General features: G+C 28.8%; 2 protein-coding genes across 5 annotated transcripts in view; one reads left to right on the top strand and one right to left on the bottom strand.

Moving 5' to 3' along the window:
• Positions 1-16,751, top strand: part of LOC108758417 (scavenger receptor class B member 1) — a 45,279-nt gene extending 28,528 nt beyond the window's left edge. For 2 of the 3 annotated variants that reach the window (XM_018503392.1, XM_018503389.1), the window contains exons 2-8: positions 4,805-5,060; positions 6,285-6,426; positions 13,134-13,334; positions 13,730-13,954; positions 14,553-14,715; positions 15,426-15,670; positions 16,072-16,751. In XM_018503392.1, coding sequence (XP_018358894.1) covers positions 4,805-5,060; positions 6,285-6,426; positions 13,134-13,334; positions 13,730-13,954; positions 14,553-14,715; positions 15,426-15,670; positions 16,072-16,368 — 1,529 coding nt within the window. In that variant the 3' untranslated portion in view covers positions 16,369-16,751. The remainder of the gene's footprint in view (positions 1-4,804; positions 5,061-6,284; positions 6,427-13,133; positions 13,335-13,729; positions 13,955-14,552; positions 14,716-15,425; positions 15,671-16,071) is intronic. The other variant, XM_018503390.1, reaches the window with a different exon arrangement.
• LOC108758416 (ATP-dependent DNA helicase Q5) lies at positions 16,338-25,256 on the bottom strand. 2 transcript variants are annotated; one of them, XM_018503387.1, is made up of 15 exons: positions 25,043-25,256; positions 24,777-24,901; positions 24,130-24,294; positions 23,767-23,943; positions 23,509-23,688; positions 23,325-23,430; positions 23,143-23,254; positions 22,839-23,066; positions 22,051-22,242; positions 21,830-21,950; positions 21,672-21,761; positions 21,409-21,594; positions 20,076-21,168; positions 19,890-19,989; positions 16,338-16,388 (listed from the first exon to the last, which is right to left on the bottom strand). In XM_018503387.1, exons 1-14 carry the CDS (start codon positions 25,128-25,130, stop codon positions 19,940-19,942), a joined length of 2,913 nt encoding a protein of 970 aa, XP_018358889.1. In that variant the 5' UTR covers positions 25,131-25,256; the 3' UTR covers positions 16,338-16,388; positions 19,890-19,939. The 2 variants fall into 2 exon arrangements, with proteins under 2 accessions (XP_018358889.1, XP_018358890.1); XM_018503388.1 differs by lacking the exon at positions 16,338-16,388 and adding an exon at positions 18,798-18,870.
• Between the last annotated feature and the right edge of the window lie 235 nt (positions 25,257-25,491).

Genomic DNA, 25,491 nt, shown 5'->3' with positions numbered 1-25,491 from the left:
TGCCGGAAAGAGTTTATTACCTGATTTACATACTTCTTATTCACTCTTAATGAACAATTACAGAATAACTAACGTGGTTAATTAAATGATAATTCTTAAATAATTGCAGATAGAAGCTGACATTTATGAGCTGTCGATATTTTTATTGAATCAATCCTTGTCATATTTTCTTCCTCAATAGTGCTTCATGTCAAATTTTCAGCCTGTAACATCATTGATGCAAAAAACTGACAAAGTGCTGAGCGACGAGTCTCACACATTCAGACATAATTACTGTGTATGTGGTACATACTAAGTGTAAAACAATGTAGAATAGAGGAACCACGGCGTAACTATGCGCTTTCTATTTGATCATGCATTTGCAGTCGCGTCTCGATTACCACCGGAAAATTATTACGACACAACCGTACGTTGCCAGCGATCTTGCAATAGGCGAGAGAGCAGAACGCCTTTTCTATGCCTTTTCTACCTGAGCAACTATGGTAACATGACATATGTGCGAACACGTAGACATTTATAGCTTAATCGCGATGCACTATTAAAAACTTTCGCTCTTTAATTGCAATTTTTAGTTATGACTTACACAAATATCTACCGAACGCAGCTTAACTGTTTGAGGAAGGAACTCTTCGATTTCTTGATTAATTTTTATAACTATCAAAGAATATTAACGTAACAATTAAAATTAAGATTATAACTTAATGATTATTAAATAACATTAAATAATTTTAATATTATTTAAATCAGAAATTTTATTCTAAATTGTATACTTTTCAGGGTTGGAAAGTTACTTTATAAGTTACTTATAAGTTACTTTTTATAGGTTACTTTATATGTATTTGTTATAGAAATTGAGTATAAAAAATAATAAAATTGGAGCAAACGATAAATATAAGGAATACACCTGAACTCGTATTCAATTTCTGTTACAAAAGTAACTTTTCCAACTCTGACTTTCCATCAAAAAGAACTTACTTTGTTATATATGCATATATTTTTCAGCTGTTTAATTAATATTAATATACATATATAAATATGCGTATATAATACGTTTTAGATAATGCGCATTTGTAACAATGATTGTAACCATTTCAAAGAACTTACATAAAAAAGTCTTGTTTTTTTATTCTTATCTATTAAAATCTAAAGCTCATTTGCATGGAAATAATGGATGCGTGGGTACAATGACATAATCCTTAATCCTTTGATAAATATCGAGCAATGCACGATATCCTTCGCAAACAAACGCGCGAATAATTCTTTCCCATGATACTTCCTCTCTCATTATATACGTCGGCATATCTTGGGCGTGATCCACGAGAGAATTACTTATTACTTAACTGTTACGGTAGCACAGTCGTTGCGCGTCATTGAGTTCGTTGAGGGGAAAAAGAGATTAGCGCCGCGATATGCGCTCTCAATTGTCATTCAGACTATCATTTGACTGAAAAAAATGTCGCTTATAATCATTAATCTAATACTATAATAGTACGAGGATTCGACATATAATACATGGTTATATCAATTACAAATATTGCAATAATAATCGCAGACGTTAGCGTTACAATTTTTTATTTCTACTTTTTATTTCAATGTACTTTGTATTATCTCTATCTTTTATTTCAATGTACTTTGTACATTGTAAATTTGTATAAATTATCTCGTTGTAAATTGTTGTCTCGCAATCATATAACGCAATCATATAACGAAGTATTTTTTATAACGAGATTTTTAACACGGATTTGATTAGTCATTTTTTGGCTGTTTAATTAATGTTAATGGGATTTTAGAGAGATTTTACGATATTGATAGCTACATAAATAATGAAAAGGCTATAATGTTTTATTATATAATCAGATCAAAATTAATTCTTCATGTGCTAATATTTTTTATAATAATTAATGAATGATGAAACGAAGGTTTTCTAAAACTAAATTTTAAGCAATAAATAATAAAATAAGAAAAATAAAAGGTTGTAGAGAATATAAATATAAATAAAAGTATAATCTCAGCGTGACTTTCTTTATTATATTATATCTGACTGCGATAATTAGGTACTTCAACTTCCATTTAAATTCGACCACATTATTTATCAATTATTGAAGATGACCTAAAAGTGGTCAAAACATCTTAAATTTAAATTTTATTAAAGAATTTTAATTTACAACACTTACAATTAGTGTTGGCTCTGATTGGCATTTTCATTCATATAATAAAACTACAATTTTCAGTAAAAAAAGGAACTAAAAAATCGCGAGATGTTTTTTATGCTCGCGAAAAAAAATCAATTTGTGTGCGAGAAAAATCTTACTATTAACTAAAACAGAACATATAATGCTGTAATATTACGTACGTATAATGCAGTATTAGCGAGCAAGAATGCTATAATCATAAAATTCAAACAACATGAAATAAACTACCGCATGAACGTTATATAGAGGAAACCGTACATTAAACCTGATGACAGAGTGGTTTTGCGTTAAACTACAAATTATTCATGCGAAAAAGTAACAATTCATCATCGCTGAAAAAATATCGGAAGCAAAATAAAAGTTTCCGTATCTAATCTTAAAGATCCAAGGTTTTTTCTAGCATCGTTTTCCGCAGTTATATATGATATCATAATAATACGCAGATATTCGCAGATATGCTTAACATTGACGTAATAAATTTAGTACTCCAAGGATTTGCGTAGTACGCAATTTGCATAGTACTGCCTTAGCGTAAACAGTTACACACAATAAACAAATATATGTACAAATATCAGAATAGAATAATTAATAATATAATTGTTAAAAAATATTTATTTAGATTTAATAATTTCACTATTCTTAAAAAGTATCTTAAAAAATACAACAGTAACATTAAAACAGGAAAATTATAGATAATTTAAATCGGACTCTCAATTTTTAAACTAATATAACAATAAGATTAAGGCTAATGAGAGTCAGCGCGGAAATGGATGCGCATAAATATTAATTCATAATAATAAATAATAAAATAATTCATAATAATAAATGATGTTTTATTACGAATTTTTGAACATTTCCATTCTCTTTGGAATTATCTTCGGCAAAGTTACATATATTCACGCTCAATATTGTTTAAACGATCTGTCCATAATGAATCACTTTCAGGTTCCCAAAACTGTAGCAGATTCTGACGTATTGTGAATTCTGATTTATGCGCACCCATTTTTGCACTGACTTTTATTAGCTTTAATCTTACTGTTATTTATTATATTAAAACAGAAATAATAGAAATAAAATTATTTAAAATCAATGTAAACAATTCGTAAACTTTAATTTTCCTTTTAAATTTAATATTCTTTATTCTGATCATTAAATTACAGGTCATTGTGTATAAAGAAATACTAGATTATTAGATTAAATAAAAAACTGATTTGTCTCTATAATAAATCAATTGCTTATTTTTTTTGGAATAATGTTTTAAAAATGTGTGAATTCATATTAAAATAAAAAAAAACAATATGCAGAGCTTCCAAATTTTATCAATAAGAAAAATTAAAAACATGGAATTTATTAGTTTAATTAAAATTTATATTTAAAATTTAGTCTCAAGTATTCTTCTAAAGGCGTTTATACACATAAATTATCAAAAAGAAAAAACAATAACAAGGCTTAAATAAATTAAAAATCAAAATAATAAAAATAAGAGGCTATGGCATAGCTATAAATGTTTATTGATAAGTTTTAACAATTATTATAAATAACTAATATGCAACTTTAGTTATATTAAGACATTGATTATTACATAAGAGCAAATTGACATCAGCTTTGTCTATGTTGAAGATAAAATAACGCGCGTGCGCTAAGCAGAAAGTCGATCTCTCAGTTTCAAAGTGCTTGATTGCATTCATCGTGAACCATCGTAAACGATCGAGTACCGTTTTTCATCCTCGCAAAAAGTTATAAAGAGTATCGCGCAACATATGTACGATCAAGAGATTATTTGTTCACTATAGATTGACCCTTCATTGTAATTCCAATATCGCAATAATGTCCGCTGCAAGAATTACGATGCTGCGACTCGTCGGTCAAAGAAAAGCAAGGTATTTCTATCAACAAGCATAAATTACGAAATCTCGAAAGATCTGTGAAAGTTGCTGCAATATATTCATCTAAGCCTTTTATCTGCAATCAAAATTATTAAGATTAATGCTGTGGTTGGAACTCGTAAATTCGTAAATGCAATTAAGGTATAAAAATACAAGAAGTAGTAATATTTGTGTCCCAATGAATCACTTCACAGAAATAATTAATTATATTTCGCAACTGCTCCGTTACGCTAGCTAGCTTAACATATTTAATATCTTACACTCGGATAAAGGAAATTTCATAATTACATTCAACAGAAATTGCATAGAATCTATATTGTAATATTTAACGGTAAAGCTTCTTGGATCTTTAACGTTAAATACAAAAAATCTACTTATGTTGTTGTCGATAACTTCAAATGAATATTGTACATTATCAAAAAATCATTAAAGATATTGATAAAATATACAAAGGCAAAGTATCTTTTCAAACTTCTTATTTACCAGATGCAGAAGTACATAAATATCGAGCATCTTCTCAAACTTGTTACATAGGAAGCAATTTTATCGCATGGGAAATTTCACAAGAGAACGACGACGAAATCAGAGTATGTAGACGGGCAGCACGAGGAATAAGAGCATGAAAACAGCCTTGTTAGAATGCTATCTGATTATAGCTTCACTATAATTTCAGCAGATTCCTCATGAATTCCGCTTGGATAACATCTTTCCCCTTTTTGCCCACAGATATCTTCATGCTCATAATTCTCAGTCTGCTTGGCCTCGCAAGCGGTTGCTTCATACTGCTGTGCGACCCTTATGAATTACTCTTCAGATGGAAAATAATCTTCGGCGACGGCGGTGAGATTTTTGAGTATTGGCGAAAACCCGATGTCGACCTCTACGTTAAGATCTACTTGTTTAATGTAACAAACCACGACGAGTACCTAAGCGGCGAGGCGAACAAGTTACGATTTCAAGAAATTGGGCCCTATGTGTATAAGTAAATGGCATAATTTTATTAAATCTTGTTTACAGAAACGCGCTTTATGTAAATTATTGTTTTGTAGTTCGAGTAAAAAATGAATAAAACATGATCCATTTAATGCATCAACTTATTATTACATGTACATAATTACATTAATTCTGTGTTTCGTCACTTATTTACTTTCATCTCAATTATGTGATGAAATAATTTTGACATCTTTGTTCTTTTAAATATTTATACGATATAAGTGATTTTAAATGACTTAAATGACTTAAACAAATTCAATTACGTGTCACTTGCAAGGTATTAAAAAAAAAAAAGACAAATTGAGTTATCAGAATGGAAAACTCCAGCGGAAATGATATATTCCTACAATAAAAATTCTTGCATAATTGTGGAAAGCGAAGGTCGGACCTTCTCGTCCGTTCTCAGACATTCAAGAAAGAAGTAAATGAATTACCTCGTAAATAATAATTAATAAATTGACACGGTCTAGTTTACTCGTGTTTTCTGTATCACTTATCCTTTCAAGACAATCATTCAATTGTATTCTTGTTTTTTATTCTCGGCATTTAAATGAAGTAAATTTGCATTACAACGCGTTTCACTCACCTGACCAAACGGCGAGTGCAACGCGTTGAAATATGATCGTTCTTGAATCAAAGTAACTCAAGACCTATTCATTATCAGTTGATCTTTCAGTTAAGAGTAAACGCACGCTTGTAAAATTAATAAGAGAGAAATATAAAGAGAAGGATCGCATAAAATAGCACAATAAAATTTATAAATTAAACAGATTTTGTGAAATTATGTGTTCCAAAAATAATTCTTCCAAATCTTTTCAAATCTTTGAATTCATATTCTAACAATATTTAAATAAATTCGCTTTATATAAATTATAATAATATTTCTCTATTCCATTATATGCGTAATAATATAATGTTCAAATATGTTTCTATATATATAGTCTCTATAATTCCTATAAATATATATATTTAAATTTTTCTATTAATAGCATTTCTATGCGATAAAAATTTATTTGTATAAAGACACACTTGATTTTCTATACCGCAAAGTGTTTTTTAAAAATGTATATGAGACGCAAAAGAACGTATTCTAAACACATAATTTCATGTATCTAATAACAAATGAATAATTAATATTATTCTGTTATTACATTGTTTTATTAATATTGTTCTATTAATATTAATGTTATTCTATTATTATATCTTCTTGCAGAGAATCATTTGAGCATTCAAATGTAGTTTTCAATGACAATGGTACGTTATCGGCAATACCAGTGCATCCACTGAAGTATATTCCAGAAATGAGCAACGGCACGGAAGAGGATCTCGTAATAATGCCAAACATTGCACTGTTCGTAAGTAATAAAGTATTACTCTTGTAAATCGTAAATTATATGGCGAGAGAGAGAGAGAGAGAGAGACCTCAGAAAAGTTATCTTATCGAATGAATGTACGAAATGGGATTAATGTGCACGTTCATTTTGATAATCGAACCTGTTGATCGTGCAAAAATGACTGCTCACTGACGCTAAGAAACGTGTGGGTTTTGTTAAAAATGGAAAAATACGGTACGATAAGATCAATAATTACTTTCTATTTCCCTTTCCGTATATTGAAGTAAACTAATTAGAAATTAACAGGGGCACGTAAATATACTAACAATAAGATAAATGAGACGATATTTCAAACTGTATCAAGTATATTATAATCTTATACTAAATTAAGTATAAACAAGATCTTTTTTAAATCTTACATATCCCGTCTTATAATACAGACCGACCTAGAAATAACAGTATGTAATCCCGAAGATTTTTCATATACTAAAAACAAATCTATAACCCAAATTGCTCCAGCATGTTAAGTTTCCAAAATATTCTAAAATAAAGTTCCTATTTCGGGGGCATTTTTAAGTTCGAATATCTCATATGATATATCACGTTATATGATGGAGAAATAAGCTGCGGATTCGAATTCAACATGAACAAATTTACAAAAATCACACCTATTATAGGATTTATAAATGGATTAACATAGTAAAATGAAAAAAAAAAAAGAGATATTGTGTACGGTAAGTATTCTTACCGCACCGAACTCAGAGTCACAAACGGGAACGTGGCGGTTACCAATTCATATTTTTTTTATTTTTAAATTTTTAATTTTTTATCTAAGTTTGATTAACAAAGGGGAAGCTATGATTGTCCCTCATCCATTTCTATGAAACTTGGCGAGCATGTCGAGTGTTTTGTTCTGATATAATATTACTTCATTTTGAGCGCAGACAAATTATTTTCAAGATATTAAATCTTTTTTAATTTATGTTTTTATTTTTCGAGAATTAGTTTTCTATATATCACAAATTTTTGTAAGCAATAAAACGTAAGTAATAATCAATATTTTTTTATTTATTATACTGCTTATATTATAGCCTTACGTTTTCTACTGTGACAATAGAGAGATTCTCTTACAGTTTATGGCTTGCAATTTTTTGTATGCCATGCCGTTACGGAGTAGATTTTAGAATTTATTTATTGCTAATCGTAAAAAAAGAATGTGTCACGACTTTAGATGATGCATAGATTGTGATTAATACATGCAATTAAAGAATAATTAAACTCCAGCTGATTATCTACAGAGATGATTAACAGTTAAATATTTAAGATATTACAAATAAATCAATAAGATACTGAACAAAATCTTCTGCATCGCGCGATTCGAAACGTCCAATTATCGAAAAGGATATAATTAATCGAGGAACATGCTTTATACATTCACGACACATTCAACAATTTCAAAAATTTATCGAGTATTATTCAACATTGTGTATATAAGCGTGCAAACCGGGACGTGACAATAGACATAATAAAAAGAATTATAAGTCAGATAAATAATACGATATATCGATCATAAAGTTCATGATGAAAGAAACTCTTACGTATGAGTATTACTTAACATAGCTTAGATAAAAACAGTGCAATAAGTATGAAATAATAAATGCAGGAACAAAAACTCATATTTTCACCGCATCTGTTTATAATTGCATATTTAGTAATTTTAGATTGTAATCAGTTCCATTCTTTATGTCAATGATGTAATTAGAGTATCATCTCTTTAAATACAAACAACCTGCTATATTTTTTAACATAATATTTGTATAATACGTTATAAAGTTTAATTATTAATTAATTTAATAATATGTATGCTTCTACATATATGCATGTGTATACATGCAAATATGTATTGTACATATATATATATACATATATGTTGTGTATGCAAATTTATAAAAATCCTTTCTTTTTATGTTACTTACGTTTTCAACGTTATCGATCTCTTGCTATATTTTTGCAATAAAGGTATTAAATTTAGTAAATATTCGGACCACGAAATGCTACACGTATTGTTATCGTAAAAAACAGTCTACATATGCGGAAAATAATAATATAAAACATATTTCGATTGCAACATCAAACAACTTAGTCATCGACTGCACGTCTGTATATTCTGATCCTGAGTTAGTGCTGACCCACGCTGATGCAACCAAAGTTCAATGGAAACTTGGACTTCTTCAAGGCATTTCTACGACATTTCATTTATTCGATATGACACGATCTAGCACGTCGTAAATTTTTTAACAAATCGTTAATTACGATCGGTTTCGCAAAACCCTTCTATTCTCGGAGAGACTTAAGAACTTTATTATGTGCGCGAGTTTATTGACGATAGGTACATTCCATTCTTATATAATGTGACATCGCGTTTTCTCGGATAACGCATGATTTTGCAATGATTATGTTATTAATTAGAAGACCGTGTAACATTCTTTCAACAAACGCGTTCCGTTAAACTTCATTGTTTCGCCGATCAATCCAAATTTAGTGCGCAAATTAAGCGGACGAATTTTTACTCATAAATATTTATGTGTGTTTGCAATCGATGCCTACTTCAAAATCATCCAACGATTACATTAATTTCATGGTATTATGTATCATATCCGTATAATTAATGGAATTGTAACACAATATGGACATAACTCACAATCAGATATTACGCAAGAGATAAGAACTCGCGCTCCTCGATTCGCGTGAATTTTACATAATATTTTACCGTGCGGATTAATTAAATATTCCATATGACGTATTTTCTTTAACGTGAAGCAAATTTCTCTAGAATGTGCCGCTTACGAAAAATTTCCATTCGCGGGATGCATCCTCGAGAAACTTGTCACATTTGCTTTGCGCGCTCAAGCAGTCGTGAAAAGCCAGGAAGACACATTCAATGCTAAAGAAACGCAAGCTAATGTCCTTTCCATCGTCACCTTAAAAGAGAAATTTGATTATTATTAATGAACAATATTTGCGTAAAACTGATAATATAACTTTCAGTATTTCGATATTAATTTAATCGTTTCATTGACTTCAAATACTATTATCTGTTTATATATTAGCTCAGTGAAATTAAATTATTATTAGCAAATAATATTTGCACAAGACTGATAATGCGATTTCCAATTTCAAACTTCAATCACATTTTGGACGGTAATTATTCTTTTATTGATTTCAAAATTATTTGTTTTCCGAAAATATAACGTCATTTTTATATAATATAATTTTTTAAATAAATTTCCAAAGTTAATTGTTTTAATAAAAATAATGATGAGAATACAATGAATACATTCTTGTGGACAATACATCGTTTCGACATTCCTTTTTCGTAAAAAAATGATATACTTAATAGCAAGAATGCACCCATTGTTCTTATTATTAACATTATCAAAACAGATCGCATGAAAGTGTGCTCCATATTTCACCGAATAAATAATACAGTGAGCCGTAAAGCTGGAAACACAATAGACATAGGCAATAGGCACAAGCAACAGGGAATAACGAACCGTCCAATCAAAGCTCTAGGATATAATATCGAACTTATACCCCAAAGCTCTGATCGGATGGCTCGTTATTCCCTGTTGCCTGTGCCAATTGCCTGTGTCTATTGTGTTTCCAGCTTAACACTACATATTTAACTACATGTAGATATTTAAAGATCATAAAACGTACGTGTCTCATTGTAAAACAATTTTATATAAATTTCATATAAAGCTTAAAATGTATCTAAGAATCGTCTCAACATTTAATACTAAATAGTATGTAAAAAGCAATCTTGTGAACACTTATACTATATGCTATAAATACAAGTTAATTAGAACAATAACTGCTCAGTAAAGCGTAACTAATTGTAAGTATATTTTTATTTATGCTGATTTACGCAAACAAATATATGTAGATGTATAAAATGCAAAACTCACAATCTGACGCGTTCTCATTATCATAATCATAAAGCTTGTCACAATTAAAAAAACTGAACGAGCAACAAAAAATGTAATCCGATAAATATCTACATTACATTTAAAAATCAAATTTATATCCCTTAATTAATTTTCTCTTAAGATATGTGTGTAATCATTATTCTTACATAATTATGTCAATTTATGCAAAATGTTTTTTTCAAAACATGCAGAAGCAACAATGAGTTTGTAGAATTTCTAAAATATCAAAAGCCATTGATATCATCAGGGAGTCATTTTTTCTCTATTTTTTTCATTAAAAGCTTTAAAGATCTATTAATTTGTTCGTACAAAACGATCATAACAGATATTTCCTATATATATAGTACTCAGAAAGTACATGGACGTCTTACGCTCGATTTTGGTTGTCCGGGCGTTCATTGGACATCCATTTGTCACAACTTTGGACTACACTGAAAACAGACTATTCTATGTACATATATATCCTGGACGTCAAATTAATAAATGTCCAAAATCGGATCCATAAACGCGTAGACGTAAAATGGACATAAAAGGGATGTTTATAATAGAATGACTGTGCGATCCGTGGGTGGTCTAAATAAATTAAATGTGTGTTGTATCTTTTTATAAAAACGTAAAATTAATTATTAGATAAATTAACAAAATAAATACATTTTAAATAAAATTAGAAATTATTTATATAAGATTTTGTCACAATAGATTTGTTTTTTATTGCTGCATTTTCTGAACTGGTACACACAGTGCAATAAGTTGAAGTGAAACAATACGTTTGTTTCACTTCAGCTTATTGCACCGCACCAGTTCAGAGTGCAGCAATAAAAAACAGACTTACTAATTCACGCAATCATAAATCATGTGCTACCGTTAAATCATTTTCAAATCAAACGTTTCTACAAACATGACTCTGCAACGATTGAACTTTTCAAATAAGAGATAAATAATTAAATTATAACTTTTTTACAAAAATTTTGATGCAGAATGATTTTGTATTACAGTGTTATTTACATTTTATATACTATGTAAATCCACCTGTTATTCCGGTACGATAATTACTTTAAAGTTATTGCATCTATGAAGAAATGAAATCTCAACATTTAATTAAATTCGCTGTTCAATGCGCAAGAGGTGCAGTGAACCGTGTTTTATGAAGAATACGCTTAGGCAATACATTCTTCGTGGGCAGGCAAATTGTAAAGGCGTCAGTTAAAAGTAATAGATATGCCGTAAACACACTCTTATCTGTTTAAAAGGTCGCACGAGAGAAAGCGTTTCGTGTATATGCAGCTTTTCTATTGCATGCAGTAGCTATTGTCTGTTGATATTAATTACTATACCGAATTATATTGTCTCTTGAAAATTTAATGGCATAATCAGAACATATAAACATAATACATACAAACATTCTTAATTATTGTCTCATATTTCTATTAAAATTTATATTTATAAAATTGATATTTATCAAGAAACAAATAATTAATTAACGGTTAAAATTTTTACTTTGAGAACAAGTTTTCTAAAAATTTATACTGAAAAAAATTTACTAAAATATTTCTTTGAATAATACTAAGCAAACAATCTACTTACAGTAAATGAATATTTATTTAATAAAAAAATGATAGTTTAATCAAATTAATTTTGTGTCAAATAAATAAATATTTTTACACATTTAGTAAATATTTACTTAGAACTGCTTAAACAAATATTTATTAAAATTTGGTTTTTTTTTTGTGTATCTTCTGAAAGAATTAATCTTTTTGTGTTATTAGATTTATTTTGTAATAAGTTTTCAAAAAAATATTTTTTTTATTAAATTTTTAACAATAATATATGATTTATAATAATAATAGGGTTTAATTGCTACATTGCCAATAAAATACATACTACTGAAATATTAACAAAACACAAAATTAGCATTATTTTTTTATGAAGTTATTTTTAAATATACGTGAATTTAAAGATGATTCGAAATTGAGCTAGAATGTTCAAATTTATGTAATTTAAATCAATTTTGTTCATTAATTTATATTACGCTCTGAGATCCGTCTAACTATCACCTCAGTCCTTTTATCTAATTATTGACTTTTTAGTTTTATTCTATTTTTATTTTAAATTCTTACTTATTTTTCATTGCAAAAATTTTGCATGCAACTTCAAGTACAATTTAAAAGCATATTGTAAAATATGTAACAAGTATTCTAGGATTTTGCAAACTGCTAGATTGAAACTGGTTAAACCTCCTACATGTATGCCATTATTTATGTTAGCCGCATTATCAATGTAAAGCCAATGACCCTGGCAATCGCTTGGATGAAGAATGTCTGTAGATTGCGATACATTGATTCTTTCCACTATTGAAGACTATTGATATGTCACACTTAATTCGATAAAGAGCAACATATTATAATGACACACAATAAATGTCAATAGGGAACATGTCATTGATCCGGCAATATATAACGGATACGATTTATCACGGATAATTTACAATCTAATAATTTGCTAAACACATCTAAGTTCACATGTTTATATGTTATCTTTCAAAGACAATTATACGAGTAATTATACTCGTAATCTTCTTAATAACTTAAATCTAAAATATAGGATTTTAGATTGCTTATGACATAAAGCTTATTGTAATAGAATTAGTTATTTTAATGGAACAGTATATTAAAATAATAGTTTATATTATACATTTTTTTGTCTAATTATACATTTTTCATTGTTTTTCTATTATTGCAGAGCATCACGAACGTCATGAAAGATGCCTCATACTTATCTAGGTGGGGTCTTAATATGCTTATCCGTCAGACGGACACCAAACCGCTTGTTCAAATGACCGCACATGAATTCATGTTTGGTTACCAATCGACTCTCGTCACTCTTGGCAATCATTTAATGCCCTCCTGGATTAAGTTCGATAAATTGGGATTAATCGATAGGGTAAGGAATAAGCAACAATTTCTGAAGTATATGAGATAGGTATACAATTGACTATATATAAGTAATATTTATAATAATATATTTTTTCAAAGTTAACACACACACACAGCTTTTCCTTGACATAGATAAAAAATATTTAATTACTTGCATTTTTTGTTACAAATGTATAAAAACTCAACTAGACTTAAGACATCCATTTTTTGTTACAAATGTATAAAAACTCGACTAGACTTAAGACATTTAGCTATCGAATAAATACTTTTTTTCAAATTTGTGTCCTTTGTTAACGCAGACGTTTTCTTTTCTAATTTTTTAAATAATGTTCTAATAATGAAATTCAATCTGGAATACAAGTCTTATGATAATAAAAATCTTGCTTTTGCTATACTTTGCAGATGTACGACTTTGATGGCGATTTTGAGACGTTTTACACGGGAGAAACAGATTTACGAATGATAGGCTTGATCGATAAGTATAATGGGGACGTGAACTTACCACAATGGACTGGTAAATGCGCGAATGTGCAAGGCGCGAGCGACGGTGTTAAGTTTCCGAGCTACATCGAGCCTAACGACACAATCCTCTTCTTTCGCAAGAGCCTCTGTCGAAGTGCACGCATGGTAATTTTGATCATTGCAATCACATCACGCAGCGAAATGGTTAAACAGTTCGACTAAGAATCTTCTGCCAAGTCACGCGATTCGCGTGTAATGTTATTTCTTCTATTATTGACTTTCTTCCCTTATATAGAATGCTCGTAAATTATTCTTATGCAATTGATGGATCTATCCCTCGAGCACAACTCGACAATCTTTCCTCAAGGAAGACCTGTCTTTTTATGTCTTTCTTTATTTCTACATTTTAATTTATAATGTTGAGAATTGTTTTTTTTTCACAGCTGATTTTTAAATTAAAAATCCATTAAAATATTAAACTTACTTTTTTCGTTAAATACTTATGTAGAAGCATATTTAAATATTTATCTCAATATCTTTAGTGTCAGAAATAACCTTTATTATCAAAAACTGGATTTATTTATAGTATAATATAAATTTTACATTAGCAATTATTAAATATAAGTAATTAATAATATAATATAAAAAATTTATATTATTTTAATAATAAAATATTTAAAATGTAAAAGCGCGATAGTACCTCATTTACAAAAATTTTTTAATTTCTTTTTATAAGAACATTATAATAATATCTCTTCCAAAGGTACGAATTGGAGAAAAAACGCTTCAAGGTTTAAATACATACAAATACACATTTATGGAGAATGAATTGGATAACGGAGCAGTAAATCCAGAAAATAAATGCTTCTGTCGCAAAGGAGTCTGTCTAAAGCCCGGCTTAATTGATGTAACCGATTGTTATTACGGTAAGATATCAGTGCGTCAGTTAATTTCAATAAATTATTCTTTAATATAATAGATGTTTCAAATTGAAGTCGGATTAAACTTCTCTCCGATAAATATATTATTATACTTAATGCACATTTGATGTATATTTAATTGGTCAGGACATATCATTAACATCCTTGCCTCTTATATAATTTATTAAGTGCCTCAGTCATTTCACTGCCGAGTGTTTTTTATAAGAGATAGACTTGTAAGAGAATGGAATTTCGATATGCATCATAAAATTCTCATGTCGCATTACTATTTACCACAGTTGCGGTACTTGTCTCTATTGAAGTGTTATGAGATTCCGATTGCTTTGGTCATGTTGCAATAAAAATTAGCAAATTCCAATTCAGGACGCGAGTAAAGGAAAAAAATAGAGATAATTTATACGATTAGAATTATTTACCTCGACAAGCAGATTCAGAAAGTTCGTCTTTAATGCATCTGATAAAATGTGACAAACGATCGAGTGGCGTTCATGATAATAAAATTATGTCACGTTGGTTACATCATAAAGTAAACTGCTTCCACTGAGCGACATGAAACATCTTAGGAGAATCGAAAATGTCGATGTTTTATGTCTCGTGTAATCCAACAATTTACAAGCAAATTTTCGTATTCAAAATAGAGCTGTCAAATAAAAATTGTGTTAATGTACTATAAAATTTTCCTTGTTTTTATATAGGATTTCCAATTGCCTTGTCGTATCCACATTTTTACAAGAGTGACCCATCGTTCCTAGAAGCCATCGAAGGACTGGAACCCAATAAGGAATTGCATGAATCTTATTTCTACATTCAGCCGAAATCCGGGATACCCATGAATGTGGCATCCCGATTCCAAATTAACATGGTTCTACAGAATATCGGACACATGGCTAGGGTGGAAAAGTTCCCCCATATGACAATTCCATTACTGTGGTTCGAAATTGTAAGCACAGAAAATATCGATGCAAAATTTAATTGATTTAATTTAATAATTGAACTAATTTAATTGATTTAATTGATTTTGTTGACTTAATTGATTTAATTGCATACATGTGTTAATTGATTTAGTTTAATAATATTCTACTTTTTAAAATTGTCTTCTAAAGGATCAAAAGAGTAACTTTTAATTACTTCCGTATTAATTATGGGTACAGCCTTAATGCTACAAATGCTTCGAAACATTTGATTGATCAATTAAACTAATTAAAGAATGCCTCAAAGCATTTATAGCGTCAATACGGATGGACTATGTATATTGTTTTTTTGCAACATCAGCGATTTCTTCATTTCGCGAAATTATATGGAACGTGTAAAAAATAATAAAATATAATCTTTTCTTTTCAGGGAATGTACGGACTGCCGTTAAATATGAGCCTCCGTTTTTGGTTTTACCTGAACTTCATGCCAATCCTGACAGAAGTATCGATGTATTTGCTGTTCCTTTCCGGAGCGGTGTTGCTTGTCTGGTGCATCATGAGGATACTGTTTCACCAGACGAAGAAATCATCATCGGAATGGCTGGAAATGGAAAGGAAGCGACGAAAGGCACAGACGGACAAGCAAATTGATCCGAAGGTGAAAGACATAGACGTTTACAGCACGCTTTTGACCTCTGGCGATCCGAATCTGACGATGGTGTAATTATAGGTATAGTGATCGAGCTATAATAAGAAGGGACAATACATTATTTCTTCAATAGCTTTCTGGCCATTATCCTTATTAGTTGTTGGTGAAACAATGTGCAAATAAAGTAAAGTATATTATTTTACTATATTTATATACTATATAATACTTTATATATTATTAGATGCCCGCGTACATGTTAAGTGATGTCAGGGTATCCAAAGTCACATCATTTGATTTAATCTCTAGTTTCTGATGAAATCAATTCATACAAATACTTCCATTTTTATAGTTTTGATTATCTGATTGTTAATAATTAACGGAAGTACTTTACGAAATCTGCATTTGATTTTCCGTTACTTCATATTTTCAATAACCATCATTAACCAGTTTTATGAAAATCGTTTCTCATATAGCATAAACTTAATATAGAAATATACACAATTTTAGTAGCAATGTTATTTGTCTGTCTACATTTTAGTATTGAACAAAGCTATTTTCTTACTCACAATATAGCTCACGTGATGTTATGTAATAATTATACAAACGACGTAAGTTACCTACATCGTAATAAAATTTTACTTGTTACAGAAAAAAAAATTCTTAGAAAATTCAATTTTTCCTTTTTAAAAAATTCTTTATACAATTTAAAAACGTCTTTAAAAAATGTAATTTTGAACTTTTTGATGAAAAAATAACACATTCTATTTGTATCAAGATATTTAACTTCATCGATTACATATAAAGATTGACAAAAAAAATGTTATAACACATTACAATTATAATAAAATTGCATAAAATTAGAATAAAATAAAGAGGGGAAAGAGAAAGAGACATATAACGTTGCTATTACATCAAAGCTATTTCCTTATTGTAAGCGCTGATTCATATCATTCCAATCATGCAATCGGACAGAATCACTTCATTTTAATCGCATAGTCGGAATGGCGGCATAATTTTTTTTCTATTTTACTTTCGTTCTTTACTTTTCTATATTAATTTTTCTAAATAAAATAAATAAGAATTTTTGAGAATTAGTTTTAAAAAAGTATAATCTGCGTAAACATTTCTAAAGAAATTTCTGAAATTTTCTGATTATAATTACAAAATTATAACATAAAGATACGCCATATATTTATATTATACCAATGGTGCTTCATTATTTCTAAGTAAACTTTAATTACTGTAAGTAAATAACATGACATGCTAATGATCATGTCTGTGATTGTTCCATTTTGCTCTCATATTTTGTAACAGTATTTTCTTAAATATGATATAATATAGAGAGGAATTCTATAATATGGATACCTACATAGAGAGACAGTGAAAGATATTATATCGACATTATAGGAATATATTGCTACATTAATCGCCAAGCTCAAATTTCAAACAATTAACAGACATTAAATTGACAATCGCTCAATTATTATATAATGTATGTTTAGAACTAGGGATAATTTAATAAATTTTTAACGTGTTAAAAAACAACAAAATGAAGAGAATTACATTAAAAAGAATCATAGCAAATTTAACAATGTTAACTCTTTAGACGAAATCAATTATTACTTTTTAAATGCGTATGTATTGTAAAATATCCATATGCAAATTAATCTATTTAATGTTACCGCTTGGAATCAACTATTTTAATTCATTTATCTTTTTTATTTTTTGTACTTTTTCTCTTGTTTTAGGAAGAAAGTATTTACTATAGAAACTTGCCATCAAATAATATTATCAAATAATAGTCGATAGAATTCTAAAATAGAGATATTCCAAGTAGTAGTATTAATAAAGCGAACTACTCTGTATATCTAGAGATCTCAGATAGGGCCTCATGTCACATCATGGGCTACATCATGGATTCCTCTCCACATGGGCAACGATCCATCATTGTCAATAACGCAATCTCATGGTGAAAATGTGTGGAGAGGACCAAATCGACTTCAATATCATTCAGTACATTATTTAACTTTACATCTTTTTTTGATATAAATTATCTTATACAGGATGGGACATTTAAAGTGTTACAAGCTATTATCCCAAAAAGTATGCGTCAAAAATATATTCAGACAAAAGTTGTATCATTTCAAGGAAGACAAATAATGATAAAACCATTTCTTTTTAAAATCGTTTTTCCAAAGGTCATATGGAGGTCGTCTCCACTTTTTAAAATAAAATATTTTTTATAATATGATTCTCCTAACTATTCCGCGTACGAAAGTATTAAGGTAGAAATATTGAAAAATTAATAGTTTATGAGATATGTCATATTTTATTTGTGGCGCATTTTGACATAAAATATAATAACTTTTTTTTTAAAAAATGTTTTAATATGCATGAAATAATGAAATCTAAGTAATGAGAAAAATAAGGGTAATACAAAGAAAAAATACATAATAATTTTTTAAAAATGATATGTAGCTACATAGATTATATACACTTTAAATGCCCTATATTAATTCTAATAATTTATGGACCGAATGATACGAAAATAAATGCGCCGAAGTTTCAATTTGTCACCTAAAATCGGAGTGGAAATAATTTTTATCTGTTTCTGTAGTGTGACATAACGAGTATATAGTTATGTAATAATACCTAATGTATTTCGCATTGCATTTTTTTACTTCAATGTAAATATGTAAATAATTTGTGAATTATTAAATATGTAATGTGCATTGACAATAAGACGTTATATCTACAATTTTATACATATCTCTAATACTAAAAACAAATTTAAAAAATATAGATAAGATCGTATGTATCTTTATTGTTTGTAAAAAGAAATAAATTTTTTATACATTTATTTTTTGTAAGAAACCAGGAAATTACGCACCATAAGGGAGCAAAGGTCATTTTTAATGTAGATTATAGGAACGAAGAAACAAGTCTTTTTTAATATATGTATAGATCATAAATGTAAGTATAACAATATAGCTTTCTACGAGAAATTTTGTCTCTGAAAAATATCTTGCCTTATTTATTATAAACATTATAGAAATATAAATTTAATATAACTACAATTAAGAATGTGCTCACATATTTAATAAAATACTTAGAAATAAGAATAAGTTTCGTAATATTATTTGCGGGTATGACAAATTTTTGAGAAAGCATCTTTTTTACATTTATGAAGTAAGATATAAATTTAATAAAAATAAGATCAATCAGATGTGTGATAACTAAGCTATTGAAATATATATATATATATATACATATATATGTATAAATATATATATGTACATATATATATTGATATTATACAAAATTTGTTTCTTTTCCGAAAATATCGTCTTTGCGTTTTATAAATAAATAATATTAAAATAAAAGTCTTAATTACGAATTTACACATGATCACATGTTTCAACAAAAACTCCTAAGAAATTTGTTTTTGTTTAATTTTATGAATAAACACAATTTACCATATATAATAAAAAAAATATTTAATAAATACAATATGAATATTTTGTAAATACATATAGAAACATTTATTCATAATTAAATGTATCGATTATAAACAATATATTACTCCTATCACTTACTCAGCAGATCAGCAGACAGTAGGAGCACGTTAAACGTGAAATAAGCACATTTAAGACTGACTCATAAAATTTACAACAAAGTCGTGTATTCCTTCTTTATCTAAAATCAAGGATATTATTTATAAATTGTTCTAAAATTCGAAACATTCTATAAAATTATATTATAAACTTTTAAGCTCGTCGTACCAAATATTTTCTTATGTAGCATATTATAATGCATTTCTCTGCAAGTTTTCGTAAATGTCGCCCTATCTGGAAGCCGTTCTGACGGATAGTACTTCATTAAATACGATTTTAAAATTTCTGCCGTTTTAAATTGTGTAGCTTTATCTGCAGGTACTTTCGGTTTGTTACTACTATTTTTGTAAGGTTTTGAACGAGACAAATGTGTGGTTTCCTCCTTTCTTTTTAATTCCACATTAGTTTTTATTTCGAGATGCTTTTCTTGTGTCGTTCTTGATAAATCATCATTTATAGTATTAATAACTGTATCTGTACTTTTTCTAATCATTTTCATGATTTTGTCATTTAAAATCTTTTTATCGTTATTTTTATCCGATATATTATCATTAGTTTTATCGACATAATCGTCATGTACAATTCTTTTTTTCTTAGCAGATTTTATGTCATTCTCGTGACATTCAACGTATTCATAGCCCCTTTTATTTTTACTTTCACTTTTAACTTTATTCTTAGTTTTAATAGAATTAACATTATCTACTTTCAATTCTGTTTTAAGAGGAACATCTTTCCTTTCTTCGATAGTCTTTTTTGATGACTGTGCTAAAATCTGCTCGTAAACTGTTTTAGTTGCTCTTTTTACAATCTTATCTGTCTTGCTTCTACGAACTTTTGACTTAGAAGAACTTGTACTAGAATTAATCATATTGCCCTCGTGAATTTTTCGCGCACAAACAAAACCTGACATTTGCATCTGTAATTTATCATTTTTGGGTGTACTTCTTTGTGCACTATTATGAGCAGATAATTCTAAAGAATGAGCCTTTCTATCCTTGTCTAAAGTAGATAATCGTAATCTTTCTTCATTTATAATCTCTGATGCAGTTTTAAAAGTAGAAGGAAAAGTCTCTTTATGATTACTCGACAAATAAGTATTTCCGGTAAATTCTATTTTGACTGTATCTGTTATTTGTTCACTATTGGATATGTCGATACTGTTAGAATAGTCAAATTCGGAGTTACGAAATTCAGTCTCATTATAGTTACTCGCTGCTTCATATACAGTATTATTAGTAGTACATTTTCGTACTGATGAAATCTGTATAAGTAAAACAAATAAAACAAAAAATATTTATATTTAAAATAATAATAATAAATATATTAATTTCATTGTTCTACATACAAAAAAATTTAGTCTAAAACAATTCATATATTTATTCGAGTCCTTTAATTTCTGTTGGTATTATCTGTGTGTGTGTGTGTAAAAACTTAAAAAATAATTATAAAAGATATTTATAAAAAATAATATATAAAAATATTTATAGAAAATATTACATACCAATCTAGACATATCAAATTTGTACTTATTTGGTACTTTGGAACTAGAAAATATTTTATATTCTATACTATTAGCCACATAGAGCACATTTTTCTCTTCAAACCGTTCTTCATTAATTTCTGTACACAAATTTTGATAATTTTCAAGTAATGCTGTTTTCAATTCATTGTAAAAGTGTTCTCGTATCTTTAAACAAAGAAAAAAATAAGAATTATGTAAAAGTATAAATAATATTTCATATAAAAAAACAATGCATATCTTACTTGAACAGTTAAACCTTTTATTTTTTTATCTGTACTACTAGCTGCACGAACATGCGCCACTTTCGCATCCTTAATGTTCTGTCGCCTCATCTATGGAAAATAAATGAAAAGACAGAAAATTGTATTTAAAAAATTTACTTTCAAACATACACACTTACTTCATCCTCTTTAGCTGTACCACGCCGAAGTGCGAACTGCTCCATAATAAGTTCTTTTCTTTCTCGTTTTTCAGCTGCTATTATACTGTCCCTCGATTCTTGTGGTTCATTAAATGTATCCCTATCGTTATTGTATAATTATAAACACTTTAGAGCCACCATTTTAAAATCAAAAGTATGTTTGTTGCAGATGTAAATTATTTAAACAATTGTTTACATACATTTCATCATCACTGTAGCCCATTTGTATTACACTGCCTATATTACTTCGGGATTTGTTAGATCTAGTCTGGCACATCTCAAATTGAGCAATCCTTGCTTGTACTTCATCCTTGTTTTTACAAACGTCGCATCTACTTTTGCAAGACGGTGGAGAATCCCCGAAATACTTAGAAAATACTGCGTGTCGACACCTACAGATAATAGCACGCAAGTATCATTATTTACAATAAACTTAAAATGCCAAGCGATTCTTGAAGCAACCAAAATATTTTAAATCGTATTTTATTTATAATATATTCATTTTTTTACTTCAAAATATTCGAAAAATATGTAACATTAAAAGCTTTTAAAAAAAGGCTTTTTTCCAGTTTTAAATATTATAATTAAATTCTTGAGAACATACAGTGAGAGCAAAAAGTATTCGTACAAGAAAATTTTTTATGAAAAATGTCTTATAACGTCGAATTGACGTCAAATTGGTGCTGAAAACATCATATCGATATTGGCTGCGTTCAGCAAACTCAACAGTTGAGTGACCGTTCACTGTTATTGGTGTATTCTTTTAGATCGTCCAACCAGATTTTAGATCTAGAAGAGCACATCAATAGCAGCGAGCGCTCATTTAACTGTTGAGTCTGCTGATCGCAGCCATTCATTCGACATCAATTCCATGATTCATTTCTTGTTGGATAATGTTTACTTTTTAAAAATAGTTTTTTTAAAAAATATTTTCTCTATCCGAATACTTTTTGCGTTCACTGTACACACATACAAATAAAGATCGTACTTTGCCTCTAAACAATATGCAATACTTTTCTCAAAATTCTGCCATTTAATTTTCACAAGATCGGAGTTCTTATGGGTGATTTCTTCTTTGATAAGGAATGAAATAGGTCCATATTCTTCATTACTGAAATAAATCCTACAGAATGCCGGCTTCCCATCTCTACCCGCTCTTCTTGATTCTTGATAATATGCTGCAATATTCTGAGGCACTGTCCAATGAACTACAAATCTAAACGTATATCCATATAATAAATAAACTATTTTCCTTAGCGTGTAATATTATTTTTCGAAAATATCGGAACTACCTAACGGATCCCTTATCGACACCCATCCCGAAACTACATGTTGCCGCGATAACAGGTACTTCACCTGCTGTCCACTTATTTTGTACTTCGTTACGTTCCTGAGTTTTTAGGCCTATTCAAGTTACAATAAAATAATATTATTTTTTTACAAGTTTGTATTAGCATACTATATAATCACATACTTCCATGATACGCAAGCGTAGAAATACCGGCAAGAGTTAATTTATGCGCAACAATTTCAGTCGCTTCCTTTTTTCTACAATAAATGATACCACAATTTCTTTTATGCTAAAAATACGAAGAGGATCCATATTAATCTGCATGATTCATAGAATACGACAGTAACAATAGTAGAATTTAACTTACCATAGGAATAGAATTATCTAAGGGACCAAGTGCATCCAAAATAAAGTTTTTTAGGTGTATAAATGGTTTGTCTAACATTTCTTGAAACCATATGTCATAATATAAATTAGCACGAAATACCGGTTGAGAAAATGTCACTGCATCTTTCATATGCAAGCTTTGGAGAATATCGTCCTTTACCTGCAACAACATTCAATAATGTTATTCTAATGTAATAACTGTCAAATATAAATATTAATATTTTCTTAAATGGTTTACCTGTTTTGAAGCAGTTGCTGTTAAAGCAATCATAGGTATCTTTGAACACAATTTTTTAAAAGTTCCCAATTGTCTGTAAGTTGGTCTAAAATCATGACCCCATTCACTTAAACAATGAGCTTCGTCAATAACGAAATATGAAAGTGTTTTTTTCTTTTGCATATGAATTATGGTTTCCTATAAATTAAATTCACAATGAGAAAGATTAAAGAATCCAAATCAAAATTTTGAAATATTGTCTTCCCAATTAGCGTTTGAAATGATTTAGGATTATACCTTATCATATGTGCAAACACGATAAGATATAAAATAATGTAGATATTCCTTTTAACTAATATAACAAATCTAAAACCAAGGAAATACCTGAAAATGACGTTGCGCTCCCATTTCAGGAGTGACATACAATAATTTTATCTTTGGCGCATCTGACAGTAAATCTTTCATAATGACGTTTCTCTCTTTGCTAGAAGTAGTGGAGTTCAAAGAGCAGGCATTTATTTTCTTACTCACCAAAAAGTCTATTTGATTCTGAAAAAATTAAATCACTATTCAAGTATTGTTTTCATTTAAATATATATTCAAATATTTGTTTTTATTCATGTATGTATTCAATCAATATTAAGTGTCAATATTAATAACATAAGTATTATACATTCTGGAGCTGACATAAAAATCTATTACATAATTACTGACACTGGATCTAGATGACTCATTTAATTTATGTTAATTAAAATGTATAAATTAATTTAAAGTAATCAAATGACATAAAAAAAGAATGAATATTAACAATAAGTATATTTTAATAAGAATAATTGTGCAAATATAAAGAAAATTGAAATTACATTTTTGACAAAGAGATTTATAATTGAATAGATTCAATAAATTCACTGTCAGCTCCAAAAAGTAAAAGAAGTATTAATAACGCTTCGCTTTTTCTATTTCCAGATTTTAGTTTTTATATGAAAGACGCATATACAAAAAAATATCAATTGATAATGTACAAAGAATACCTTCATCAGAGCCAAAAGCGGTGAGAAAACAATTGCAACTTGCTCCTCTTTCATTATCGCTGGTAATTGAAAACAGAGAGACTTCCCAGAGCCCGTAGGCATGCATACAAATACATCTTGCTTTCCTAAAATCGTCAACGTTTTGTTAACTCGCTTTTACGAAATATTCCATCATGAAAGAAGAAAAAAGAAAAACTGCATGGGGATGGAAGATATTACAGCTACTAAGAGAGATAATTCAAAAAGGATAAACATTTCGCAGAAACCTTTGTGAATAGTGATAGTGGCCTGCTTCTGAATGTCATTTTTGAAATCGTCATAACCGAATTTCAACTTCAAGACGTTCAGCAACATGCTTTCTTGTCACTCACTTCGATCTTTTTTAATAACGGAAAGAAAGGACAGACTTTACAACGTTGTATGTTGTTTGTGATCGATCTAATTGTATTCAACAAGCACAAATATGTTCGTCAAGATCACGCGCCACATGGATACAGATCAACTGATCAGCCAGATGAGCCAGATCGAGTGCTACGCAAAGTCAGATTAGGTTAGCTTAAATGTTAAGTTAGGTTTTAAATGAAATCCGTCTACTAGCGCCTCAATAGCGTGCAAATAGAGAACTATGTATCCATGGATATTTCTGGTGGGTAAAGTCGACTTTTCATGCGCAGTACACTGCGACAAATAAAATATCGTGTGATTCAAATTTTTT

Source organism: Trachymyrmex cornetzi, unplaced genomic scaffold (genome assembly GCF_001594075.2).
Source record: "Trachymyrmex cornetzi isolate Tcor2-1 unplaced genomic scaffold, Tcor1.1 scaffold156, whole genome shotgun sequence".
NCBI lineage: Eukaryota > Metazoa > Arthropoda > Insecta > Hymenoptera > Formicidae > Trachymyrmex > Trachymyrmex cornetzi.
The sequence above is the reverse complement of the archived record's forward strand: the minus strand, read 5'-3'. Positions and strand labels throughout refer to the sequence as shown.

What these genes read in the sequence shown, in the direction of transcription:
- LOC108758416 (XM_018503387.1), bottom strand. Translation starts at nt 25,130, where the DNA reads ATGTTGCTGAACGTCTTGAAGTTGAAATTCGGTTATGACGATTTCAAA. An exon ending in GGCTACAGTGATGATGAAAT is followed by an intron (nt 21,951 to 22,050) that starts GTATGTAAACAA and finishes CAATAACGATAG; the next exon opens with GGATACATTTAATGAACCAC. An exon ending in GTACAGCTAAAGAGGATGAA is followed by an intron (nt 21,762 to 21,829) that starts GTAAGTGTGTAT and finishes TATTTTCCATAG; the next exon opens with ATGAGGCGACAGAACATTAA.